General features: G+C 40.2%; 1 protein-coding gene across 1 annotated transcript in view; it reads right to left on the bottom strand.

The window, feature by feature from the left end:
- Positions 1-21,711, bottom strand: part of LOC122564384 (tudor domain-containing protein 7-like) — a 122,355-nt gene that overhangs the window by 16,160 nt on the left and 84,484 nt on the right. The window contains exons 9-15 of the mRNA XM_043719169.2: positions 20,787-20,898; positions 13,759-13,961; positions 12,817-12,951; positions 6,541-6,627; positions 3,801-3,935; positions 1,137-1,247; positions 533-1,029 (exon numbers count right to left, since the gene is read on the bottom strand). Of these exons, the coding sequence (XP_043575104.1) occupies positions 533-1,029; positions 1,137-1,247; positions 3,801-3,935; positions 6,541-6,627; positions 12,817-12,951; positions 13,759-13,961; positions 20,787-20,898 (1,280 nt within the window). The remainder of the gene's footprint in view (positions 1-532; positions 1,030-1,136; positions 1,248-3,800; positions 3,936-6,540; positions 6,628-12,816; positions 12,952-13,758; positions 13,962-20,786; positions 20,899-21,711) is intronic.

The following is a 21,711-nucleotide window of genomic DNA, read 5'->3' as shown; positions in this document are numbered from 1 at the left end:
TAGAGAGTACTATTTATACTTTTACAGATATATCACAACAAGCCTGCAGCTTCTTACGTATTCTTCCTTGTTAAATCAATCCTTTTGTGCTTTCAGGCATAAATACACAGGTACCAAGCCAGATAATACATGAACCCACATCAGTGTGTGCATAGGGAACTCTGGTACTTTTAGGGTTTCCAGGCAGTTGTTATAACACACCTCAACATAAATCTTAGAAACACTTTGCACTACAAATAATGAAGTTTATTTTTACACAAGTCAAATCTGCTGTTTTGTGCAAATTATTTGAAATGAAATAGTGAGTTAGCCAAGTACTCTTTGTCACTTTCAAAACAAAGTGTTTTTTTAAAAATTCTGGTACGTAACGAAGACTCAAGAACCTATTGATCATAACAGTAAATGTTGCATCAGATCTTGCTAAGTAACCAGAAGAGTCTGGTACATCCACCTGCATTGGAAAGACATATCTGCACTTGCTGTTAATATTGGTACTTCACGGTAGCTTACAGTAAATTATTTATAAACTTACTTGTTATCCAGTTGGGCAACAAATATTTTGTTCTTTTCTATTGGCACAGATTGCCACTCAGTACTGTTGTAATAGAGAACCATTTCTTCCATGAGAACTTCTAGCTTGTACAGTTCCTGCCAGGGCTGAAAAACAAAGTGCCCTGGATGACAAGCAACTGAAATGAAGACATCCATGTGCTCACCAGGCTGTGGCAGAACAAATGGAGAAGGAAGCACATTGTGAACAATGTGTGGGGCAATCATCTTGATAGATGCAATCCCAAAGTCCTTAACTGGGCTTTTAGTGTCAAACTCTGAGGCAATATTTGCATCACCCTTATTGCTTGGAAAGCTAGTAGTAGAATTCCGTTCAACACTCAGGTAAACATCCTTCCTGTGCTTCCACAGATCTGCATTTGTTATTTTATGATTAATGCTCCGCTCTGGATTAGGAAAATTCTTTGAAGTAAATAAGTAAATATGAACTAGTCCTTTAGCTTCATCAACTTTCACAACCTGGAAATATTTAAAAAAAACACAATTACACCCAAGTCTTTCAGACAAAAATCACTGACATCAAATTAAAAGGCAGTCTTTCAGTAACACAATCATCCCACACTGACCTTAATGCTGCAATCACAGCAGTTTAACACAGTGTCTCTAAGCCACAGTACTGCATCCGGAGTCCACATGCCTATATTAAACGTGAGGTCTGCTAAGCAGCATTTAATGGCCTGAGAAGGAAACAATTGACATAATCAAATAGGAAAATGTAGCCTTTGAAAATACACAGGAACCTCGATTATCCAAACAACATGGGAAGGAGTATTTTGTTTGGATAATTGAATGTTCAGATAATCAAATGTTCGGATAACACTGTTTAGCTAAGCATCAGGGACCTCGCTATCTTGTTCGGATAATCGAGGTTCCTCTGTATACAAATTTTATTCTTGGTACAAGCCAGTGCTCCCTTCTGAAATGTGTTATTGGGAAACTCAGAAGGCATGATCAAACTCAACTGTTTTGTTTTCTTTCTAAGAGGTAATAGCCTTTTAGATTCAATGCTATATGCAGGATGCCCTAAAGGGTTGCCAGTGTCTAAAATTATACCAAACCATGAGGAACTGCTTCCAGAAGGGAGACAGTTCAGCAAGGGATTAGGCATTATATGTACATACACAATTCCTCCATAAGAGATGAAGGCACTTGGTCCTTTGAACCAAACTAATCCGTCAATAAGGTCATAGCTAATAATTGTAGCTTTGCCAGTCCCTCATAACGCCAGACTCCCTTATAGATCAAAAATCTGTCAAACTCAGCCCTGAATTAATTCAGTGAACCAGTCTTCACTGTTCTTTGTGGAAGAGAATTCCTCATCTGTCTTAAATAGGAGAGAACCTTTATGTTTTTAAAACTGTGCCTTCGTTCTAGATTTTTCCACAAGAGAGATATCCCCTCAACATCGATCTTGTTAAGCTCCCTCAGTTTCATTAAGTTCACTTCTCCTTCTTCTACATTTCAATGACTATTGGCCCAATTTACTCAACTTTTCATCACAAGAGAATGCCTTAACCCAGGAACCAGCTTAGTGTACATTCTGCAAACTGCTTCCAATGCAAATGTATTCCTTCTCAAGAAAGACTACCCAAACTTTCAAAATGTAATGAGGTCTCACCAATGTCCTGTGCAGTTGTATGAATATTTCCCTACTTTATAGCAAAGGTTTTGGGGGGGGGGGGGGGGGGGGAGGAGAAGCATAAGGCTCATGTCCCATTTGCATTCCCAATTACTTAGTGTGCCCATCTACTAACATTTTGTGATTCATATAGAAAGGGACTCAGATCCCTCTGTATTGCAGATTTCTGCAGTTACCCTCCATTTAAATAATATTTACTAAGTTGCATCCATGCATTTGAACTCAATGAAATGAATTTCATTTTTAAAAATAATTTTTAAAACAGATTTACTAAATGATAAACAGCAAGAAAATACCTCGTGAAGAGCATAACATTTTTTCTGTAACTGAGAAATGCCTTTGGTTTGCTTCATTTAGAGTTTTGAATTTATTTGAAACACATGACCATGTTTATTGAATAGGAGAAACTTCACCCCCAATTTATTTCAAAATTGAAGTTGCTGTCTAAGCACTGCTGTCTTATCCATTACAATAATAATTTTGGGTTGAGATCATCCACAAGTAGTAATGGTGACACCACTGTTGTTCACAGTTTACATCAATCACTTAGAGTCAACAATTAGTTCATAACTGTTGATCACACCAAATGGAAAGTGTAAGTGAAAAAGAGGAAATGGCACCAAAATACAGAAAGACATCAATAATTTGCCCAACAGATCCATAATTTACCAATTATTTTCAAGAGTGATAAATGGTGGTGTTCATTTTGGTTGGTTGATAATTGTCAAAACCAATAATAGAAAACAGGAATTTTGGTATAAGTACACAATTCACTAAAGAAGTGTTGTAATTTATAATGAATGGAACAGCACAAATCCAAACATACAGATTCATTTATATAGATAAAAAATTGAATATCAGAGAAGTGATGTTAATGGATATTGAACCTTGACTAGACATTTGTAGAGTGTTGTGTGTATTTCAGGTCTCCACATCATAAAAAGGTTATCGAGTTACTTGGGATGGTGAAAATATTAACTGAAAATTCAGATCTGAAGGATTATTCCCCATCAGGAAGGGCTGAACATATTGGGTCTCTTTTCTCCAGAAATGATTTACAGGCAACCTTGAAGATTATGAAAAGTTTTCATGAACTTTACATAGGAAATATTTCCCACTTCTGAGACCAGAACCAGTGGTCATGATTCTAAAACAGTTAGTGATCAATACAATTAAGAATGAAGGAGAAATTTGTTTACTCAGAGTGGTTAGAATGTTAGGACAGGAATGGTTTATTACAAACAACATAAGCTGTCTGAAGGGGAACCAAGATATTAAAGAAGGAAAAAGAAGACATTAGAAACCAAAAGAACTGTGGATGCTGGAAATCAGAAACAAAAAGCAGAAATTGCTGGAAAAGCTCAGCCGGTCTGGCAGCATCTGTGGAGGGAAATCAGAGTTAACGTTTTGGGTCCAGTGATCTTTTTTCAGAATATAAAAGGATACATTGATAGGGTTAGGTGAAGCAGATTGGAAGTGGGGCGAAGCTTGTACAGACACGTTGGGCTGAATTTATGGCTTTTGCTATGCTGTATGCACTTTATTAATACATTGTAATGGTAGAAAAAGTGCTTCATATAATCACCATTACCTGCGGTGGAATGGATACAAAATCATGAAGAAGTGGAGATGGAATTTCCCTTAGCTCTGACACTGCAATAGATGCAACTATTCCAGTATCTAAGAACAGAATGTCCACAACTCTTGTCCCATGTACATTGGTAATCTTAAAAAAAAGGCATTTAAATTATTAAGAATATCAACAGAAACATGTCGCATATTAAATGCTGTACAATCGTTATGAAGTTTTAAACAATCTATTTAATACATCCAGATCACTGTAATTTCTGTAATACAAGTATGTAAGATTATTCTTGAATTTTGTACTCTTTGACTATCAGCTGTTTCAACTGTCACATCGAGGAGCAGCGTTCTGTATACTCCAAAGTTGGGAACGGTTTTCTTCCAACTTAAAACTTTGCTTCCACTGAGTTCAACTTCTTCACTGTTGTTAGGACATGGTTCCATAGATGGCAACATCCCTTCATTATTTCAGAACATTGGAACATAAGTTTGTCACTCATTTCTTCCAGCCTATTTCACTGTCATGTTATCATTAATTTTATGGAAGATACAGTTTTGTCAGCAGGCATGTACTACGAAATATTTCTTCACTATCAGGATAAAAGGCCCTCTGATTTTTCTTTTCAGACAGAACTGCCTGGTCCTCAACTTGACAACACTTACTGGTGGCACAAGATATTTGGAATTTAAACTCACGTACATCACTCACAAACAACACTATACTAAGCACCGTACTACTCTCTAGTGTCAATAGAAAGAAAGCCAACTTTTTAAAAAAACTCATGGGATTTGGGCTTCACTAGCTGAGCCATTGTTGTCCTTGAGCAGGTGATGGTGAGCTGTCTTCTTGAATCACTGCAATCCATTTGGTGCAGGTACACTCACAATATTGATAGGGAGTTCCAGGAATATCCTCCTGCAATCTTCATCAAACGAGGGTAGATACCCTGGCTTGATGGTAATGAGAGTTGGGGATAGGTCAGTCCACAGGGTTGCAGATTACAAACACCAGAAGAAGTACAGATGCAATAAATCAGAAACAAAAGCAGAGATTGCCAGAAAAGTGCAGCAGATCCGGCAGCATTTGTGGAAGGGTCACTCAACCCGAAATATTAACTCGGGTTGCAGATTACGTTGAGTACAATTTTGCTGCTGATAGCCCACAGTGCCTCATGGGTGCCCTGTCTTAAGTTGCTAGATCTGTTTTAGTCTATCCCATTCAGCACATCAGCAGTCCTACACAACACAATGGAATGCATCCTCAATGTGTTGAAAAGACTTCATATCCATAAGGACTATATGGTGGTCATTCCTACCTCATACCGTCATGGACAGATGTATCTGTTGCAGGGAGATAAGTAATGATGAGGTCAAGTATCTTTTTACCTTTTGTTGATTCTTTGAACTACTCCCCTTTAGGACTTAACCAGTTTGATCAGTAGTGATGCTGCTGAGCCACTCTTGGTGATGAAGATTGAAGTCTCCACCTCAGTAGTGTTTGACTAATCTATGAGGCAGTTCCCCCAATTTTCACAGGAGCCCTTAGATGTTAGTAAGGAGGACTTGTATGGTTAAAAAATTTGAGTACATTTTTGGTTAGATTCCTGAATCAGGGTAGTGAGGAGAGGATGAAAATCACTGGTATTCTACGGGGAAAGCAATGATGACAAAAAATAGAGCAGAGCTCTTGAGCCATTGACCACAGGTTAAGACAGTCCAGCAGTCTAGCAAAATGGAAGTGACAGATAATTTAGGAACATTCAAAGAGTCATACAGATGTACAGCACGGAAACAGACTCTTTGATCCAACCCGTCCATGCCAAACAGATATCTCACCTAATCTGGTCCCACTTGCCAGCACCTGGCCCATACCCCTCCAAACCCTTCCTATTCATGCACTCATCCAGATACCTTTAAAATGCTGTGATTGTACCAGGCTCCACCATTTCCTCTAGCAGCTCATTGTATACACGTATCACCCTCTGTTTGAAAAAGCTGCCCCATAGGTCCCTTTTATATCTTTTCCCCTCTCACCCTAAACCTATCCCCAAGAGTTCTGGACTCACCCACCCCAGGGAAAAGACTTGGTCTATTTATCTTATCCATGCCCCTCATGATTTTACAAACCCCTACAAGGTCATCCCTCAGCCTTCAAAGCTCCAGGGAAAACAGCCCCAGCTTATTCAACCTCTCCTTATACTTCAAATCGTCCAACCCTGGCAACATCCTTGTAAATTTTTCTGAACCCTTTCAAGTTTCACAACATCTTTCCTGTAGCAGGGAGACAAGAATTGTATGCAATATTCCAAAAGTGGCCTAACCAATGTCCTGTATAGCCACAACATGACCTCTCAACTCTTGTACTCAATGCTCTGACCAATAAAGGAAAGCATACCAAACGCCTTCTTCACTATCCTATCTACCAGCGACTCCACTTTCAAGGAACTATGAACCTGCACTCCAAGGTCTCTCTGTTCAGTGATTCTCCCCAGGACCTTACCATTAAGTGTACAAGTCCTGCTCCAATTTGCCTTTCCAGCATCTCACATTTAACTAAATTGAACTTCATCTGAAAGGTGACAATCTAATGGAAAACATAGTGCTTTGGTGCTGCACCCCAGGATGAGAGAGATTTTATAGAAAAAGGAAAGATAACTGGGAAAAATACTATCTTCCCTGCTAATGATAAAAGATAAAAATAGCCAAGAAAATCAGACCTGGATTCATTTCAGTTGGTGGACACTTACCTCTACGCGTGCCCATTTCCCTCGCCATCGCGCTAAACAGCGCTTACCACAGAAAGGTAATGAGACAAAATAGTCCGATGTGATTTGCTGAAATTAAACAAAGGTTACACTTAACACAATTAATTAGTGATCGTGTACAACTATTTGAATCTTGAAAATGTTACTTTACAGTGCAAATCATAAGATGAATTCACTAACTCATTCTACACTGCCCCACCATTTATAAATTACAAGATTAAAAAGGGAACACTCAAAAACATGAAAATGGACAGAACATTCCCTCAAGAAAACCTGTGCCTTTTTATAGAACAGGCCTACTAAATTAATATGCACTGCTCACTTGCTCAAACTTTCTTCTCCAACTGATTTCATGCATATTTTACCCAAAATACTCAGCGTCTTCAAAAGCTTTAAGAGGCAACTGTGTAGAGTCCAATAATAAAAAAATGGTTAGTATCATTGTCCAGCCCAAGTTAAACCAGGATGGCTTAAATGAAAATGAGAAACGTGAAGATGAGGAATACTAACATCCAGAATGGGAAAACAGTTTCTGGGATGTATTTTAATTACCAGTGTCTGGGCAGAAGACACAAATCAAATATCTTCTAGGAGGAAGACAGAAAACTATCTGGAGGCCTGTTTTCCTGTTAGAAAGTTACATGTAAATGATGGAGTGGAAGGGGAGTGAGTTTTGGAAATTTGCAGATTGTTATACAAATAATGTTGGTGAAAATTGGTACAGCCCAGCAGCTGGGAAATTTTAGTCAGGAGGAGGAAGCAAGTATGCACTTAAAAAGCCAGCACCAGGATGCTCTTTAGAGGTTTTCTCGTGTGTTTGAAACCTTTGTCCTTCTTGGGCAGCAAAGGTCACAAAATTAAAAGTTGTTGATGATTTGAGTGAGGGTGATACAGTACATACTGTATGTGGTCCATTATTGTAGACCTGTTGTGCCAGTTGTGAAGTGATTTAAGGTGGAGGATGGGTGCTAATCAAGTGGGCTACTTTCTGAGTGTTCTTCGAGCTGCACTCTTATAGAGTACAGGTTAATAAGACTTTATATGGCTTTTAAATGTTCAGGTATCAAAAGTGATCGAGGTGGGCTATCTATCTGACCCATTTGGTAGCACACTCCTCTCAAACAAAAATATCATAGATTCAAACTGCATTATAGATTTAAACACAATTGTCTTTTCATTCATGAGGGCTTCACTGGCTGAGTCAGTATTAATTGACCATCCCTACTTGATTATGAAAAGTGGTGAGCTGCGTTCCTGAATGCACTACTGAAATGCATTGTTGGAACAGATATCCTTCAGATGAAACATTAAATCTGAGGGCTCAATTACATGCTCAGAATATAAAGGGCAGGAACTTTACTGGTGGCCTGGCCAAAATTTCTCCCTGAACCAAAAATGAGTGCATTTATCTTGTACTTATTTTCTATTAGTGAAACATGGCAGAGCACAAACTATCTAGTGTTTTTGCATAGACAACAGTGAGTCTGCTTCAGAAATAGCCTACTGTTTATAAAATACTTTGGGGTATCGGATCCGATATAGGGGCTGTGTTCTCTTTGTTTAATTTAGATTAAACAATTAACAAACTAATTACACTTGTATTTCTGAAAAGCCAATTAGCTGTTTCCTACTCCGTTTCTAAACAGTGTGGATTAGGAAAAGTGGGGGAAGCTACGTTATTGGGTGATTTGTTTAATCAGTTTTAAAAAATGGTTAAAAAAAGGCAAAAACTTGGATTTCAAAATCTTTTCTGTTGAGATTCAGAGTGTTTTGTTTATTTTGTCTGCCCTTAAAATGGCAATTGTGTGTTTGCAAAACAACATTGTTTGAAGGCCAAGATATATTTGGTTATCAGAAGTATTGGTAATTATTAGTTTTTGCAAAATGAACTGCAACATTTGAGTGTAAATCTGAAATATTTACTTGATTAAAATTGGCTTGTGTAACTAGAGAATATATCATTCTGAAATAAGTTCACTGCATTCTGAGTGGCCTGGCCAAATCTGTCAATTTATTACTTTCTTCTGAGTATTGAGTGACTTTGCTGCTTTGTGTCCAGTGCTTCATGTGCAAACTTGTTGAGAAAATGAAGTGGGCCAGTCCTGGCCAAAACACTGGGAAGTAGTTTCACAGTTAAAGTGAAAATACAATTGGGCACTACAGCAATTCAAATCTGAAAAGAGAGCATACACAATGAGTAAGTCTGGGCTATTATTTATATCCTTCTAGCATCTGACCTGATAATGGGCAATCAAAGATGAAGGACTCTTATCGTGGCATGGTCTGACTGAATCAGTATGTTTCATACACTGCACAAAATATAAATTGCATTATTATTTCTTCCTTTCCTCATCAATAAAAGCAATGCAATTAATAATGCAATACATGTTCTAGGAATGGAAAAGTCAAAGATGACAGAGCAAGATTCCCACCAAGAGATATGGCTTAAACATATTTGAGGTAAATCCTAATCTGAATGAGTCATGTTTGGTATCCACCTAGAAGTGGAAATATATGATACATTTAGTCCAACCACGAAAATCTAAGTCAGCTCTGGGGAGAATGCAAATCAGCAAAAGTACCCCAAAGTTGGCAAGCAAACACAACCCAATGAATATGACTGAGTAGGAAAGTTCACTCCATTCCCTGCCAAAAGAAATACTAACTTTATTAAAAGAAATACTAACTTTATTAAAAAAACATGCACGCACTCAAAGCACAGATACAGTAAATCATGATAATGTATTAACCTATTCCTCTCGTAAGCACTGTGCAATCAACTGATTCACAATAAACTAAATCAAGCTAGATTTAGTGATGAATAATGGGCAGAAGTAATTAATAATTTAACAGCTAGGGAAATCTTGCTAGTGGGGACCACGATATGGAATTTGATATTAGATTTGAGAAGGAGTAGGATTAGTGACAAACTAAAGTTTAAATTGAATTTACAATTGCCAAGGGGACATGGATTTATCACCATAAACTAGGCTGGATTGTTAAAAAGATAAATCTACAAATAATAACAAATATTCAAATTAGTTTTTTTCATGAAAATAAAACCAACGCACACCCCTAAAATGAAAAAAAAAACTACTTATGCACTTAAGTGATTAAATGAGGTAGAAAGCTCAAGTGCACAGGAGACACTGCTGGGCAGAACAGCTATATAAAGTAATTAGAAAACTAAAGAAAGCATTTTATTTGGAGAAAAATGAGGCAATATCAAAGCTAAGAGGAGAAGCCTTGAGAAAGGGAGGAATATGTATTCCATTGAAACAGATATAGCAAGATTACAATGGACAATAAAAGAAATAGCAGACTGGTTAAGTGTGTGCCTTGTATTGATTTCCACATTACAAGAAAGGGACAAAATACAAGGGAACCTAACCTTGAGAGGAACTCAATGGATTTAATAAATAATTACATCAAAATAAATAATGGAGAGAATAATGGAACTTGAGGGTAGACAATTCTCCAAAACCTAATGCTTACATCCAAGAGTTTTGAAATAGATAATGAAATTGCGGAACCAGTCATAATTTCCAAAGCTCTCTACATCAGGATTTGCCTTTGGATTACAAAATTGCAAATGTCATTCCACAATTTAAAGCAGGCAGGGAGTCAGTTAACTGCAGTCAACTATCTCTATCAGGCATGGGAGGGAAATCATTGGGATCTTTACAATAAATAGTAACTGAGCATCAGCACAAGTATGAGCTCAAAGAGAATGAGCATGGATTTGAGAGTAGTATGTCATATCTGGCTCATCTTTTGGAGGTAGACTAGCCACCAATATCCATTAAACAGCCACATACTCCCTCAGTTACCTGAACTATATATCCTCATACCATGCTTCCTGTAAAGACTCCATTCCACTTTCCTAGTTTCTCCATCTCTATTGCACCTGTTCTGATTATGAAACCTTCTACAGCGGGCTGCAGAAACATCCATCTTTTTCATCAAGGGATCCCCACCACCATGGTTGACAGGGCCCTCTGCTATACCCAATCCATGTTGTGCACTTCTGCCCTCACTCTTTCTCTTCCTTTCCACTACACTGAAAGTGTCCTCCAGATCCACACTTTCCATCCCACATCCGAAAGGATCACAAGCCGTCATTTCCACCATCACCAGACATATATTCCTTCCCTTGTCAGCCTAATCAAAGGACCATTCCCTCTGGAACACCCTGATCCATTCCTCCTCCACTCCCAACACTTCGCCACATCCCTTCCCATGCAATCGCAGAAAGTATGATACCTGCCAGTTTATTTTCTCCCTTCTCGCTATCTAAGGACCAGGCACCTTCCAGGTAAAGCAGCAACTTCCCTTCATTTCACTCAATCTAGTCTATGTTTTAGTGCTGCTCACAATGGGGTCTCCTCTACATTGCATTGACGAAATGCAGACGAGATAACTGCTTTGCAGAACACCTATGTTCTGACTGCAAAAATGACCGTGTATCTGCTTGCCGGCCCCATGTACACACTAGCATCTTCTCTAGCCAATATTTCTGTCTTAGACCTGCTGAAGTGTTCCAGCAAGGTTTAGCGCAAGCTGGTAGAAAACCATCTCATTTTCTGCTTGGGGACCCTGCAGCCTTCAGGTCTCAATATTGAGTTCAATAATTTTAGGGTGAAGAATACCTTTACCCATACCCTCACCCTGTGCCTTCAGCACAGCCAACCCATTTTCACCCACTGATAGTGTCCATGAGTAGCTCTTCTTTCTCCCCAGCTCACCATTATCCAGTTCTTTGAATGCCCTACTGCCGTTCTCTCTCTGGGCTGCATCTTCACCTCCATCTCCACCTATCATTCAACCCCTACCCCTCCCCCCCACCCCAAGTCTTCCGTACAAATACCACCTTTTCCTAGCTACGATCAGTTCTGGGAAAGGGTCACTGGGCCCTAAAATGTTGACTTTGCTTTCTCTCTTGCCAGATGCTGCCAGACCTACTGAGATTCTCCAGCAATTTTGTTTTGGTATTCAGGATTAGTAGACTGTGACATGCACTTCAACTATTCCGGTTCATATGTGATTGCAAATTGGCAGGGGTAACAAAAGTACCCAGCATACACCAATTTTTCACCAAACGGTTTTAGAATACATCAGCTGCCCCAGCCCTAATTTCTAGGAGTCCCTTCTCTCTTTTCGCTCTAACTGCTACCCTATTTTCCACCATCCTAGTGTGAGCGGCACGGTGGCACAGTGGTTAGCACTGCTGCCTCACAGCGTCAGAGACCCGGGTTCAATTCCCGCCTAGACGACTGACTGTGTGGAGTTTGCACGTTCTCCCCGTGTCCGCGTGGGTTCCCTCTGGGTGCTCCGGATTCCTCCCACAATCCAAAAAGATGTGCAGGTCAGGTGAATTGGCCATGGTAAATTGCCCGTCGTGTTAGGTAAGGGGTAAAATGTAGAGGTATGGGTGGGTTGCGCTTCGGCGGGGTGGTGTGGACTTGTTGGGCCGAAGGGCCTGTTTCCACACTGTAAGTAATCTAATCTAATCTAAAATGCATCAAATACTTGTCCTTCAGGGTTCAAAACCTTCTTCACTTCTTTCCTTCTTCCTACCATTCATTTAGTTGTTTGTAAATATCACCTCCAGTAGTTTCAGACTAAATCACACTTGATGCTCTGAAATTTTAAAATTCCCAAGTATTTAAACATGTTTCTCTTGTGCTTGACTGGTTTTAGGTTTCATCTCCTTCCACACACTGCTACTAAGCATAGACCCCATGTAGTACAGACTCCGCCTGCCAGAGAGCTACCACAATATCCTCTTACAATGATGTTCATCAACCCAGCCCCAGCTAATCTTCCTCCATCTAACTCCATCATTATTGTCACAACTGCTCTTATCAATTACCATCTTGCTGACTCACGTACTTAGAGAAAAAAGTAGTTGGAAATGGTGTACATTAGTAACAACATGCAAGAACAGAGAATGAAACAAAAACATTTACACTGAAGAAAACAGATACAGTGAACAAGAGTCATTTAGAGCCAGGGTGAGATGGTCAGTTCGAAAAGGAATTGGAGGTGAGAGTTAGAAATAAAGAATTTTAAATCAATAAAAATACAGTAAAGTCAAAGTAAATTCCCCGCTGACTCGTTAATTAATGTTTAAGGCCTGTGAGATCCAGCATTGCATCAAAAACTTGAATATTGCATTCACTGCAGTGATTCAGGAATTGCTCATTTACATAAATCTACATGAATTTCGTAAACATAAGGATTAAGAGAAAAACATACCCGATAGCTGAAATAGTGCTCAACTTTTTCCAATAAGGCATTGAGCTGGGTCCACCCTTTTGAGGGCACTTGACAGAAGATGGTCCCATCCGAACAGACATTTGTAACCACTACATTCAGGTACACACCATTTTCCTGCAGCACAGGTACATTTTCAAATTACAAAATAAAATATTCAGTCCATAATATAAAAGTTCAAATTCACTAATGAATTTTTACGTTCATCTGCACAGTTACCAAAATTTTGCTGTTCTTCATGCCGTAATGACATTATTCTCACCAATTTTGTTCTTGATAATCAGTTTCACTTTGGTAATTAAACTCCTCTACTGTGAGAGTTTGTAAGTTCACATTCCTTTAGTTCAAAAATCTAGCATGTAATGCAAAACGAATAAAACAGTGCTATAGTGAGGTGTGGGATGGGTCCTCATTGGAAAAGGAGAAGGAAGGACAGAAAGAGAGCAGGTCAGAGTATTGGGAAGGGTATATGGGAGGAGGAAGGCATGAGATGGAGAATGGCATGGCAAAAGGGAGGGAGGCAGAGCACCAGGGTTAGAGAGGAGGCCAAAAAGAAGGGGTGGGGGGGGAATGGGGAAAAGGAGAGAGGGGAGCAGTAAAAGAGAGAGAAAAGGGAAAGAAAAAGGCGATAAAAGGGAGAGATAGGCTTGGTGAAAGGAAGAAAATTGTGAATTTAGAACAATTAACCATTCTTTAGCATAATACATTTAAAAATTCAGAATAAAAAGAATTAGCATGCTAATGAGTTAAAACAAAAATCACTGCAGCTAACAAAACAGGGTGTAATTAATGGAATACTGCATTTTTAAACTGAGTGTCTTAGCATTCTGGTTGTCCTAGTTCAGATAAAGAATCTTCAAAGGATCATACATCTGCTGACAAAAAGTACCCAGCTATCTTATCGAGAACCTCAAAAGAATTTACCTTCAAATTCAGCTCAAGTGTCTTGTCATGCAAAGCCTTCAAACATGCAGAATTGATGTTAAAATCATCATCTCCTGAAGTGTCGTACAGAAGAACAAGTGGGACCTCACTTCTCTCTAAAATTTCCATCAGCAGAATCTTTCCACTGGCCAGAAATTCAAAGGTTTCTAATACACATGGCTCTTTGCAGAATGTTTCAAGACCTAAAACACAAATAACTCCATCTTAAACCATCAGTGTTGTTTACATTCTGCAAGTATGTCCGCAAGATTACAAAGATTACAAAGGGCTAGATCGCTCACATTTATAGACATTCCATAACAATGAATGAAATGTTTTAATCTAGCTAACTGTTCACCTCAGGGACATATACTTCATTGCGTACCCCAGTCAACGTCATACCCTGTTCAAAAATGAATTTAGTTTTCATATTAAATCATGTGTGGGTGCATCTAAGTTTGAGTGAATATTTATGCAGCAGGCAGGGACAAAAGACAGAAAGAGAAAGTATATTCAAGCAGAGTTAATGCCAAAATAGCCAAACTTTCAGATTAGACTTAAATTCTAACATTCATATTTAGCTCCTGTTGATTGAAGCAATCATAAAACATGCTGCAGTTCATACCACTTGATGATAGATTTGAAGTGCAGTACCACAAAATCCCAGCATCAGAATTTGCTGAAGATCATGCTGCTTTTCAGGTTTAGTAGCCTCACTTGCAAAGGCAACAGCTTTGAGCTGTAATTTAACAATTTCCTATATGACTCATGCTTTGCATTTTAACAATGAGATATTGATTACTTGCACACCGCCCAAGGATTTAGAAAATTCATGACAGCTTATGGCATTACAGAAAGCAAAAATGGGTGATAAATTGACTGAACTTTAATGTGATCTGCAGAATTATTTTATGTACAATATGCATGCATTGAAATCACCAAATCTATTTGCTCAATTGATAATCAGCAACAGGCAAACGTTAGTAAGGTTTTCCAGTTATTGGTTCTACAACTATTGATACGTCCAATGATATATTTGTCTCAGCATTGCTGAAGTTGCCTCAATTCTAAAAGCCTCTGCCAGTCTCTAATCAGGCCACTTCTTCCCATGACATTGGTGTCAAATGCAAACTTTGCTGTTGACAATAGGTAGCATCTTTTCTACGTGGGGAGCTAGTATACATGCCAGAAACTGTTTGCTGTCCAAAAATGGATGAACATCAGGCCATCATGTAGTTAGCAGGTTCGATTAAATATTGTGTATTCTAGTGCAGACAGGATAACGGACTACCAAAGTTTCCTCAATCATGATGAAATCACCTTTGTTGTTATTTGTTCATGCAGATATTATGATTCTACAGATGAGGAGATGTGGCCATTGTTCGAATGCTGATTAATAAAGAAACTAAGATTAAATATTATGAGTCAAGATTAGTGTGGTACTGGCAAAGCACTGCAGGTCAAGCAGCATCCGCGGAGCAGGAAAATCGATGTTTCGGGCAGGAGCCCTTCATCAGGAATGAGGCTGGAAGCCTCGGAGGTGGAGAGATATGAGGCAGTTTGGAGAGGAAAAATACTTTTTGTGCAAAAATTGGGTAAATAATTGTTTCCTTCAGATGACTGATACCCAATGATTTCATCCATACCCTGAGAATCAAAGGTGGCTATATATGCCACATGCGTTCTTGAATCTGAAGCTTACATCTCTTTAAAGATCATTTTCCAACTATGGCAGTGAGGTGGCTCCAGAAAATGTGCAACACCATAGCTACCTGCAACTAAGAATTAGCATGTCATAGTGTTATAAAGTGCAGAAACAGACCTTTTGGTCCAATTTGTCTGCGCCGACCAGTTATCCTAACCTCATCCTCCCACAGTCCAAAAATGTGCAGGTTAGGTGAATTGGCCATGCTAAATTGTCCGTAGTGTTAGGTGAAGGGGTAAATGTAGGGGAATGGGTCTGGGTGGGTTGCGCTTCGGCGGGCCTGTTTCCACACTAAGTAATCTAATCTAATCATCTAGAACCATTTGCCAGCATTTGGACTATATCCCTCTAAACCCTTCCTACTCATGTACCCAACCAGATGCCTTTAAGTGCTGTTATTGTATCTGCTTCCACCACTTCCTGTGGCAGCTCAATCCAAACAGACACCACCCTCTGTGAAAAATTTGCCCCTTAGCTCCCTTTTAAATTTTAGCTCCCTTCTCACCTTAAGCCTATGCCCTTTAATTTTGGACTCCCCTATCCTTGGAAAAAGACCTTGGCTATTCACCCTATCCATGTCCCTCATGTGATTACTGCCCCCGTAGAGGATTTGAGGGGGGGCTGTCTTGCTCTGAGTGGGTCCTACTGCCTTCTTAATACCTTTGTGCATTCCCCTAATGTTCCCCATTATCGCGGCTGACTGAATTTCCTCACTTAGCTGTGTCTAGTACTGGTTAGCGCAAAGCCTGGCAGTCTGCTGAACCTGGGGAAGTAATCACAGACAAAGGCCAGCAGATGGAGAGATGGGTTGAACTATGATCTCCACTCCAGAGAGTACACCATGTCCACTTCAGCACTTGATGCCATCACGTGCTTGCCAACCACGGACGAGCCAGTGCAGCTCAGTAGAAGAGCTCAGCAAGGCCAGTGACAGCTTGGCTTCAGGCAAGGCCCCAGGTAGTGATGGGTTTCCTCCTGATCTGATCAAGTGCTGCAAGACTAGCTTCCTGCTCCCATTGCATGAAGTCTTCTATCAGTGCTGGCAAGGAGCTGTTCCGTAGGCCATTAGGGATGCCAAGATCATTGCCCTCTCAAGAACAAGGGCGAGAGAAGCGACTGCAACAATTACAGAGGCATCTCTCTCCTCAACACTGTCAGCAAACTCTTTGCTCAGGTCATCTTGACTTGCCTACAGAAACTGTCAGAATGTGAATACCCAGAGTCACAGTGTGGCTTCCGAGCTAAAGGTCAACATTAGACATGATCTTCTCCATTCGCCAACTGCAGGAGAAGTGCAGAGAACAGAAAATACCTGTGTGTCGCTTTCATCAACCTTACCAAGGCGTTTGACCTGGTCAGCAGAAACGGCCTTTTCAAGGTTCCCCTGAAGATCGGCTGCACACCGAAACTGCTGAGCATAATCAAATCCTTCCACAATAACATGAAGGGACAGTGCATTTCAACCATAGTTCTTCTTAGCTCTTCAACATCCGCTGCAGGGTCAATCAAGGCTGCGTCCTCGCTCCTGCATTCTTTGGGATTTTTTTTTGCTGTGCTCCTGAAACAAACCTTTGGTACCACTCGGAGGGGGTTTACCTATGCACTAGATCAGACAGCAGGCTCTTCAACTTGGCCTGCCTTAGAGCCAAGACAAAAGTATATGCGGCACCCATCACGGACTTGCTGTTTGCTGAGGATGCTGCAGTTGCAACACACACCCAGCAGGAATTCCAGTTACTGACAGACCACCTCTCCCACACCTGCAAGGATTTTGGGCTGATTATCAGTCTGAAGATGACGAGCATCCGAAGACAGGACACAGAGGCACTGCCAGTTATCACCATTGATGACTACGAACTCAATGTCATCCATCAGTTTATTTACCTTGGCTCTACCATCACTGATATCCTCTCCTTGGACACAGAGATCGACAAGAGAATTGAGAAAGCAGCCTTAACTCTTGCTCGCTTCACAACTTGATAATGGATAAATCCTAAGCTGACAGTGAAGACAAAAGTGTCAGTCTACAACACCTGCGTACGGCAATGAAATGTGGACCACGTATGCCAGAAAGGAGACAAGACTGAACACCTTCTACTTGAGGAGTATCCTGGGCATATCCTGGCAAGACAGAGTGCCCAACGCAGCGGTCCTATCTCACACTGGCCTTCCCAGTGTGTACACTCTTGTTCAGGCAGCAGAGACTTCATTGATTGGGTCACGTCTACCGCATGGAGGACGGCCGGATCCCAAAGGATATCCTCTAGGTTCAGCTTGCATCTGGGAAGAGACCCACTGAGCGCCCCCAGCTGCACTACAAAGATATCTGCAAGAAGGACATGAAGGCGCTTGATATTGTTTCAGACTCCTAGGGACAGCTTGCAGCTGACCGCACGAGATGGTGAAGCGCCCTGAACCAACACCTCAAAACAGGGGAAAAGCAGCTGATGAGCACTGCAGCAGACAAGCGGGCACGCAGGAAGGAGTGCAGCAGTTCCAGCAGATCAATGACCACGTACAGATGTGACCTCTGCAACCAGGACTGTCACTCCAGCACTGGTCTCTTCAGTCACAAGCGAAGTTATTTCAGGGAAGCAGAAAGCCAGAACAAGCCATGACTGAAAGGGGCCTCAAACATGTCCCTCCTGATTTCATAAGCCTCTATAAGGTCTATACGATCTGTTGCTGTTGGTTGTTTTCTTGGTTGATAACATGGATAAACAACTTAAATTTGGATAGCATGGACAAATGTTGGTGAGCCATGTAGGAATAGTTAAGAATCTCACCAACAAAGTAAAATCCTAAAGGATATTAAGAGAGATAAATGCGAACCAGAAGTCCGCATCAATAACTTAGAAAAAGTTGGAAGAATTTGGAAAGACTGCACATAGTAAAACTTCATGACAGCATATGGAAACAAAGTGTTATTGCAGATAACAGGATGGGCGTATGGCAATGGCTAGACAATGAAGGTTGGAGTGCCAAGGACACATGTAGTAGACTATGAAGGCTAAACTAAATATTCAGTGGATCTCCATTTGGGCAAGTCATTATTTGCATTTGCAAGTTGAACATTATTTGTAAGGCCAAAAAAACCCAACAGCTTTTAGTTAGAAACAGGTCGTTTTTGTTTTCATAATTAGCATTCAATTTATTATCACATCATTGACCTAGGTCCAAGAGAAGGAGAAAACGAGGACTGCAGATAGGTGAGTCAGAGTCAAAAAATGTGGTGCTGGAAAAGCACAGCAGTTCAAGCAGCATCTGAGGACAAGGAGAGTCGACATTTCGGGCATAAGCCCTTCAGAGAGAAGTCAGTCTCACTTCAACCCTCGCCCTCCCACCCACTGTGCCCCTTACCCCACATAACTATCCACACTGACTTCAGTGCATACAAAAGGACATTTTTTTCCCCTTTTATAGTAAATTTGGAACAGCTGAAGTAGCCTTAATCAAGCTATCCAGAAATCAAATATTTAAATTTGGAATTGCTTATGATCAGCCAATTAAGGCCAAGAGGTGATCTTATTGAAACACGTGATTTTGATTGGACTTGACAGAAAAAATGCTGACAGGGTATTTCCCCTCCTGGGGAAATCGTGAAAAGGCAGAATACTTATACAACAGACGTTTGCCCATTTGAGATAGAGATGAAATTGAATTTAAGACTATTTGGAAAAACAGTTTCATTAACGAGAGTCAGCATGGCTTTGAGGGGGCAGGTCATGCCTCAGAAGCCTTATTGATTTCTTTGAGCATGTGACAAGACAAGGTGATGAGGGTCGAGCAGTGAATGCGGTGTACATGGATTTCAGCAAGGTATTTGGTAAGGTTCCCCAGGTAGGTTCATTCAGAAAGTTAGGAGGTATGGGATATAAGGAAATTTGGCTGTCTGGATCCAGAATTGGCTGGCCGAAAGAAAACAGCGAGTGATAGTGGATGGAAAGTATTCTGCCTGGAGGCCAGTGACCAGTGGTGTCCTACAGGAATCTGTTCTTGGGCCTCTTATCTTTGCAGTTTTTATAAATGACTCAGATGAAGAAGTGGAAGGGTGGGTTAGTAAGTTTGCCGATTATACAAAGGTTGGTGCAATTGTAGATAGTGTCGAGGGCTGCTGCAGGCTACAATAAGACGTTGACAGGATGCAGAGCTGGGCTGAGAAGTGGTAGATGGATTTCAACCTGGATAAATGCGAAGTGATTCATTTGAAAGGTCGAATTTGAATGCTGAACACAGGGTTAAAGATAGGATTCCTGGCAGTTGGAGGAACAACAGGGTCCACATCTAAAGATCCCGCAAAGTTGCCACCCAAGTTGATAAGGTTGTTAAGATGACATTTTGGCTTTCATTAACAGTGGGACTGAGTTTGAAATCCACGAGGTTTTGCTGCAGTTAACACCCTGGTGAGAACCCACTTGGAATACTGTGTTCAGTTCTGGTTGCCTCATTATAGGAAGGATGTAGACACTTTAAAAAGGGTGCAGAGGAGATTTACCAGGATGCTGCCTGGACTGGAAGGCTCATCTTATGATGAGAGATTGAATGAGCTAGGACTTTTCACACTGGAGAGAGAAAGGAAGAAAGATGACTTGATAGAGGTGTACAAGATAATGGGAAGTGTAGATAGAGTTGACAGCCAGAGACTTTTCCCCAGGGCAGAAATGGCTGTGATGAGGGGTCATAATTTTAAGGTGATTGGAGGAAGGTACAGGGTAAATGTCAGAAGTAGGTTTTTTATGCAGAATGGTGGGTACGTGGAATGCATTGCCAGCAGTGACAGTAGAGTCACAGACATTGGGAACATTTAAGCGACTGCTGGACAAGCACATGGCCGGCAGTAAATTGAGGTGTGTCGGTTAGGTTGATTTTAGATTAAGATAAAAGCTCAGCACATCACCATGGGCTGAAGGGCCTGTACTGTACTGCTCTATGTTCGATTATTCTCAGAGGTTTGTGAATCTTTGGAAATCGCTATCTCAGAGAATGTCAAAGACAGATTAATTTAATCAAGTCAATGTTGACCTAGAAAGCTTCCTGAACTACGTGGGAGCCAAGGGTTCTGAGCAACAGGCAGGAAAGTTGATCTGAGGTCAAGATCAGATATTACTGATATTACTGAATAGCAGAGTAGGCGTATTCTTATGACTATATTAACCCCTACCTCCAAGTTATTGTATGATGCATAATGACTAGATTGTTAAAAATAATATCTGAAGTGAATATTCAAGAAAAGCCGATTTTAAATTTTGGCTCAAAAGTGTACATTACACATAGAGAGAAACTGTAAACTCGCTTTCATCAAGACAAAGTAAGTTTTCCTTACCTGCTAGTTTGCATTTTGCAGCTTGAAAGGACAAGGTAGAAAACCTTGCATCTAACTTGTACAACTTAGTCTTGTCAACCACCTCATTAAACCCATGATCCACGAAGAACACCTGAAAGAAAAGCACTGGTTGCTGACAGATTTGTAGTGATTCTGGTCCCGCTCATAATATTTGAAATGCAGAAAAAAGCAAATTTTACAATCGTAAGGTTGCAGTAGAGGTGTAAAAATTTCAAATTTTAGAAATATGAAGAAAGAAAAAGGTGACTGGATTAACTGGCTTTAGTTATTTTCAGGGCATTAAATCAATTATTTCTAATTGCCTGGTTTTGATTTTCCTCCATTCCCACAACAGAAAGCTTATATTTTAAAAAGACAGACAAAAGTATACAAGATGTCCTTTATCTTAGTAGATACTGACAAAAATGGTGTGTATTGTGCTTACTAGAATCATATATTGCTACGCTGAGAACAAACCCCACCCCTCGTCAATACATGAATACATATTTTACAACTAACATTGACTATTTTTTATTTGCTTGTGGGATGTGGGCATGACAGGCTGGCCAACATTTATTGCCCATCCCTAATTGCGCTGGTGATAAGCTGCCTTCTTGAATCGCTGCAGTCCACATTCTTACATATATTCTTAGATAATGTGGACTCATGGGATATTCTTCCAGACAAAGATAATTCGTAATGTCCAGGAAATCATACAAAGTACTTGTTGTTTCAAACCATCAATTTTTAAAAGCAATTTTTAAACCATTTTGTCAACTTGTCTTTGAGGGCTATTTGCATATGAATTCACAATCCTCTGTTTCATTTACACCTGATAAAATTATACAATTTATAGTCTACTCTTATTCTTTTTTGTCCTCCTCATGTGCACATATTCACACTTGCCCGCTGACTCCCATTTGCC

Source organism: Chiloscyllium plagiosum, unplaced genomic scaffold (assembly GCF_037043375.1).
Source record: "Chiloscyllium plagiosum isolate Xiang-an unplaced genomic scaffold, Cpla_swu_hap1 HiC_scaffold_2, whole genome shotgun sequence".
Classification (NCBI taxonomy): domain Eukaryota; kingdom Metazoa; phylum Chordata; class Chondrichthyes; order Orectolobiformes; family Hemiscylliidae; genus Chiloscyllium; species Chiloscyllium plagiosum.
Note: the sequence above shows the minus strand (reverse complement) of the source record. Positions and strands in the feature narration are given on the sequence as shown.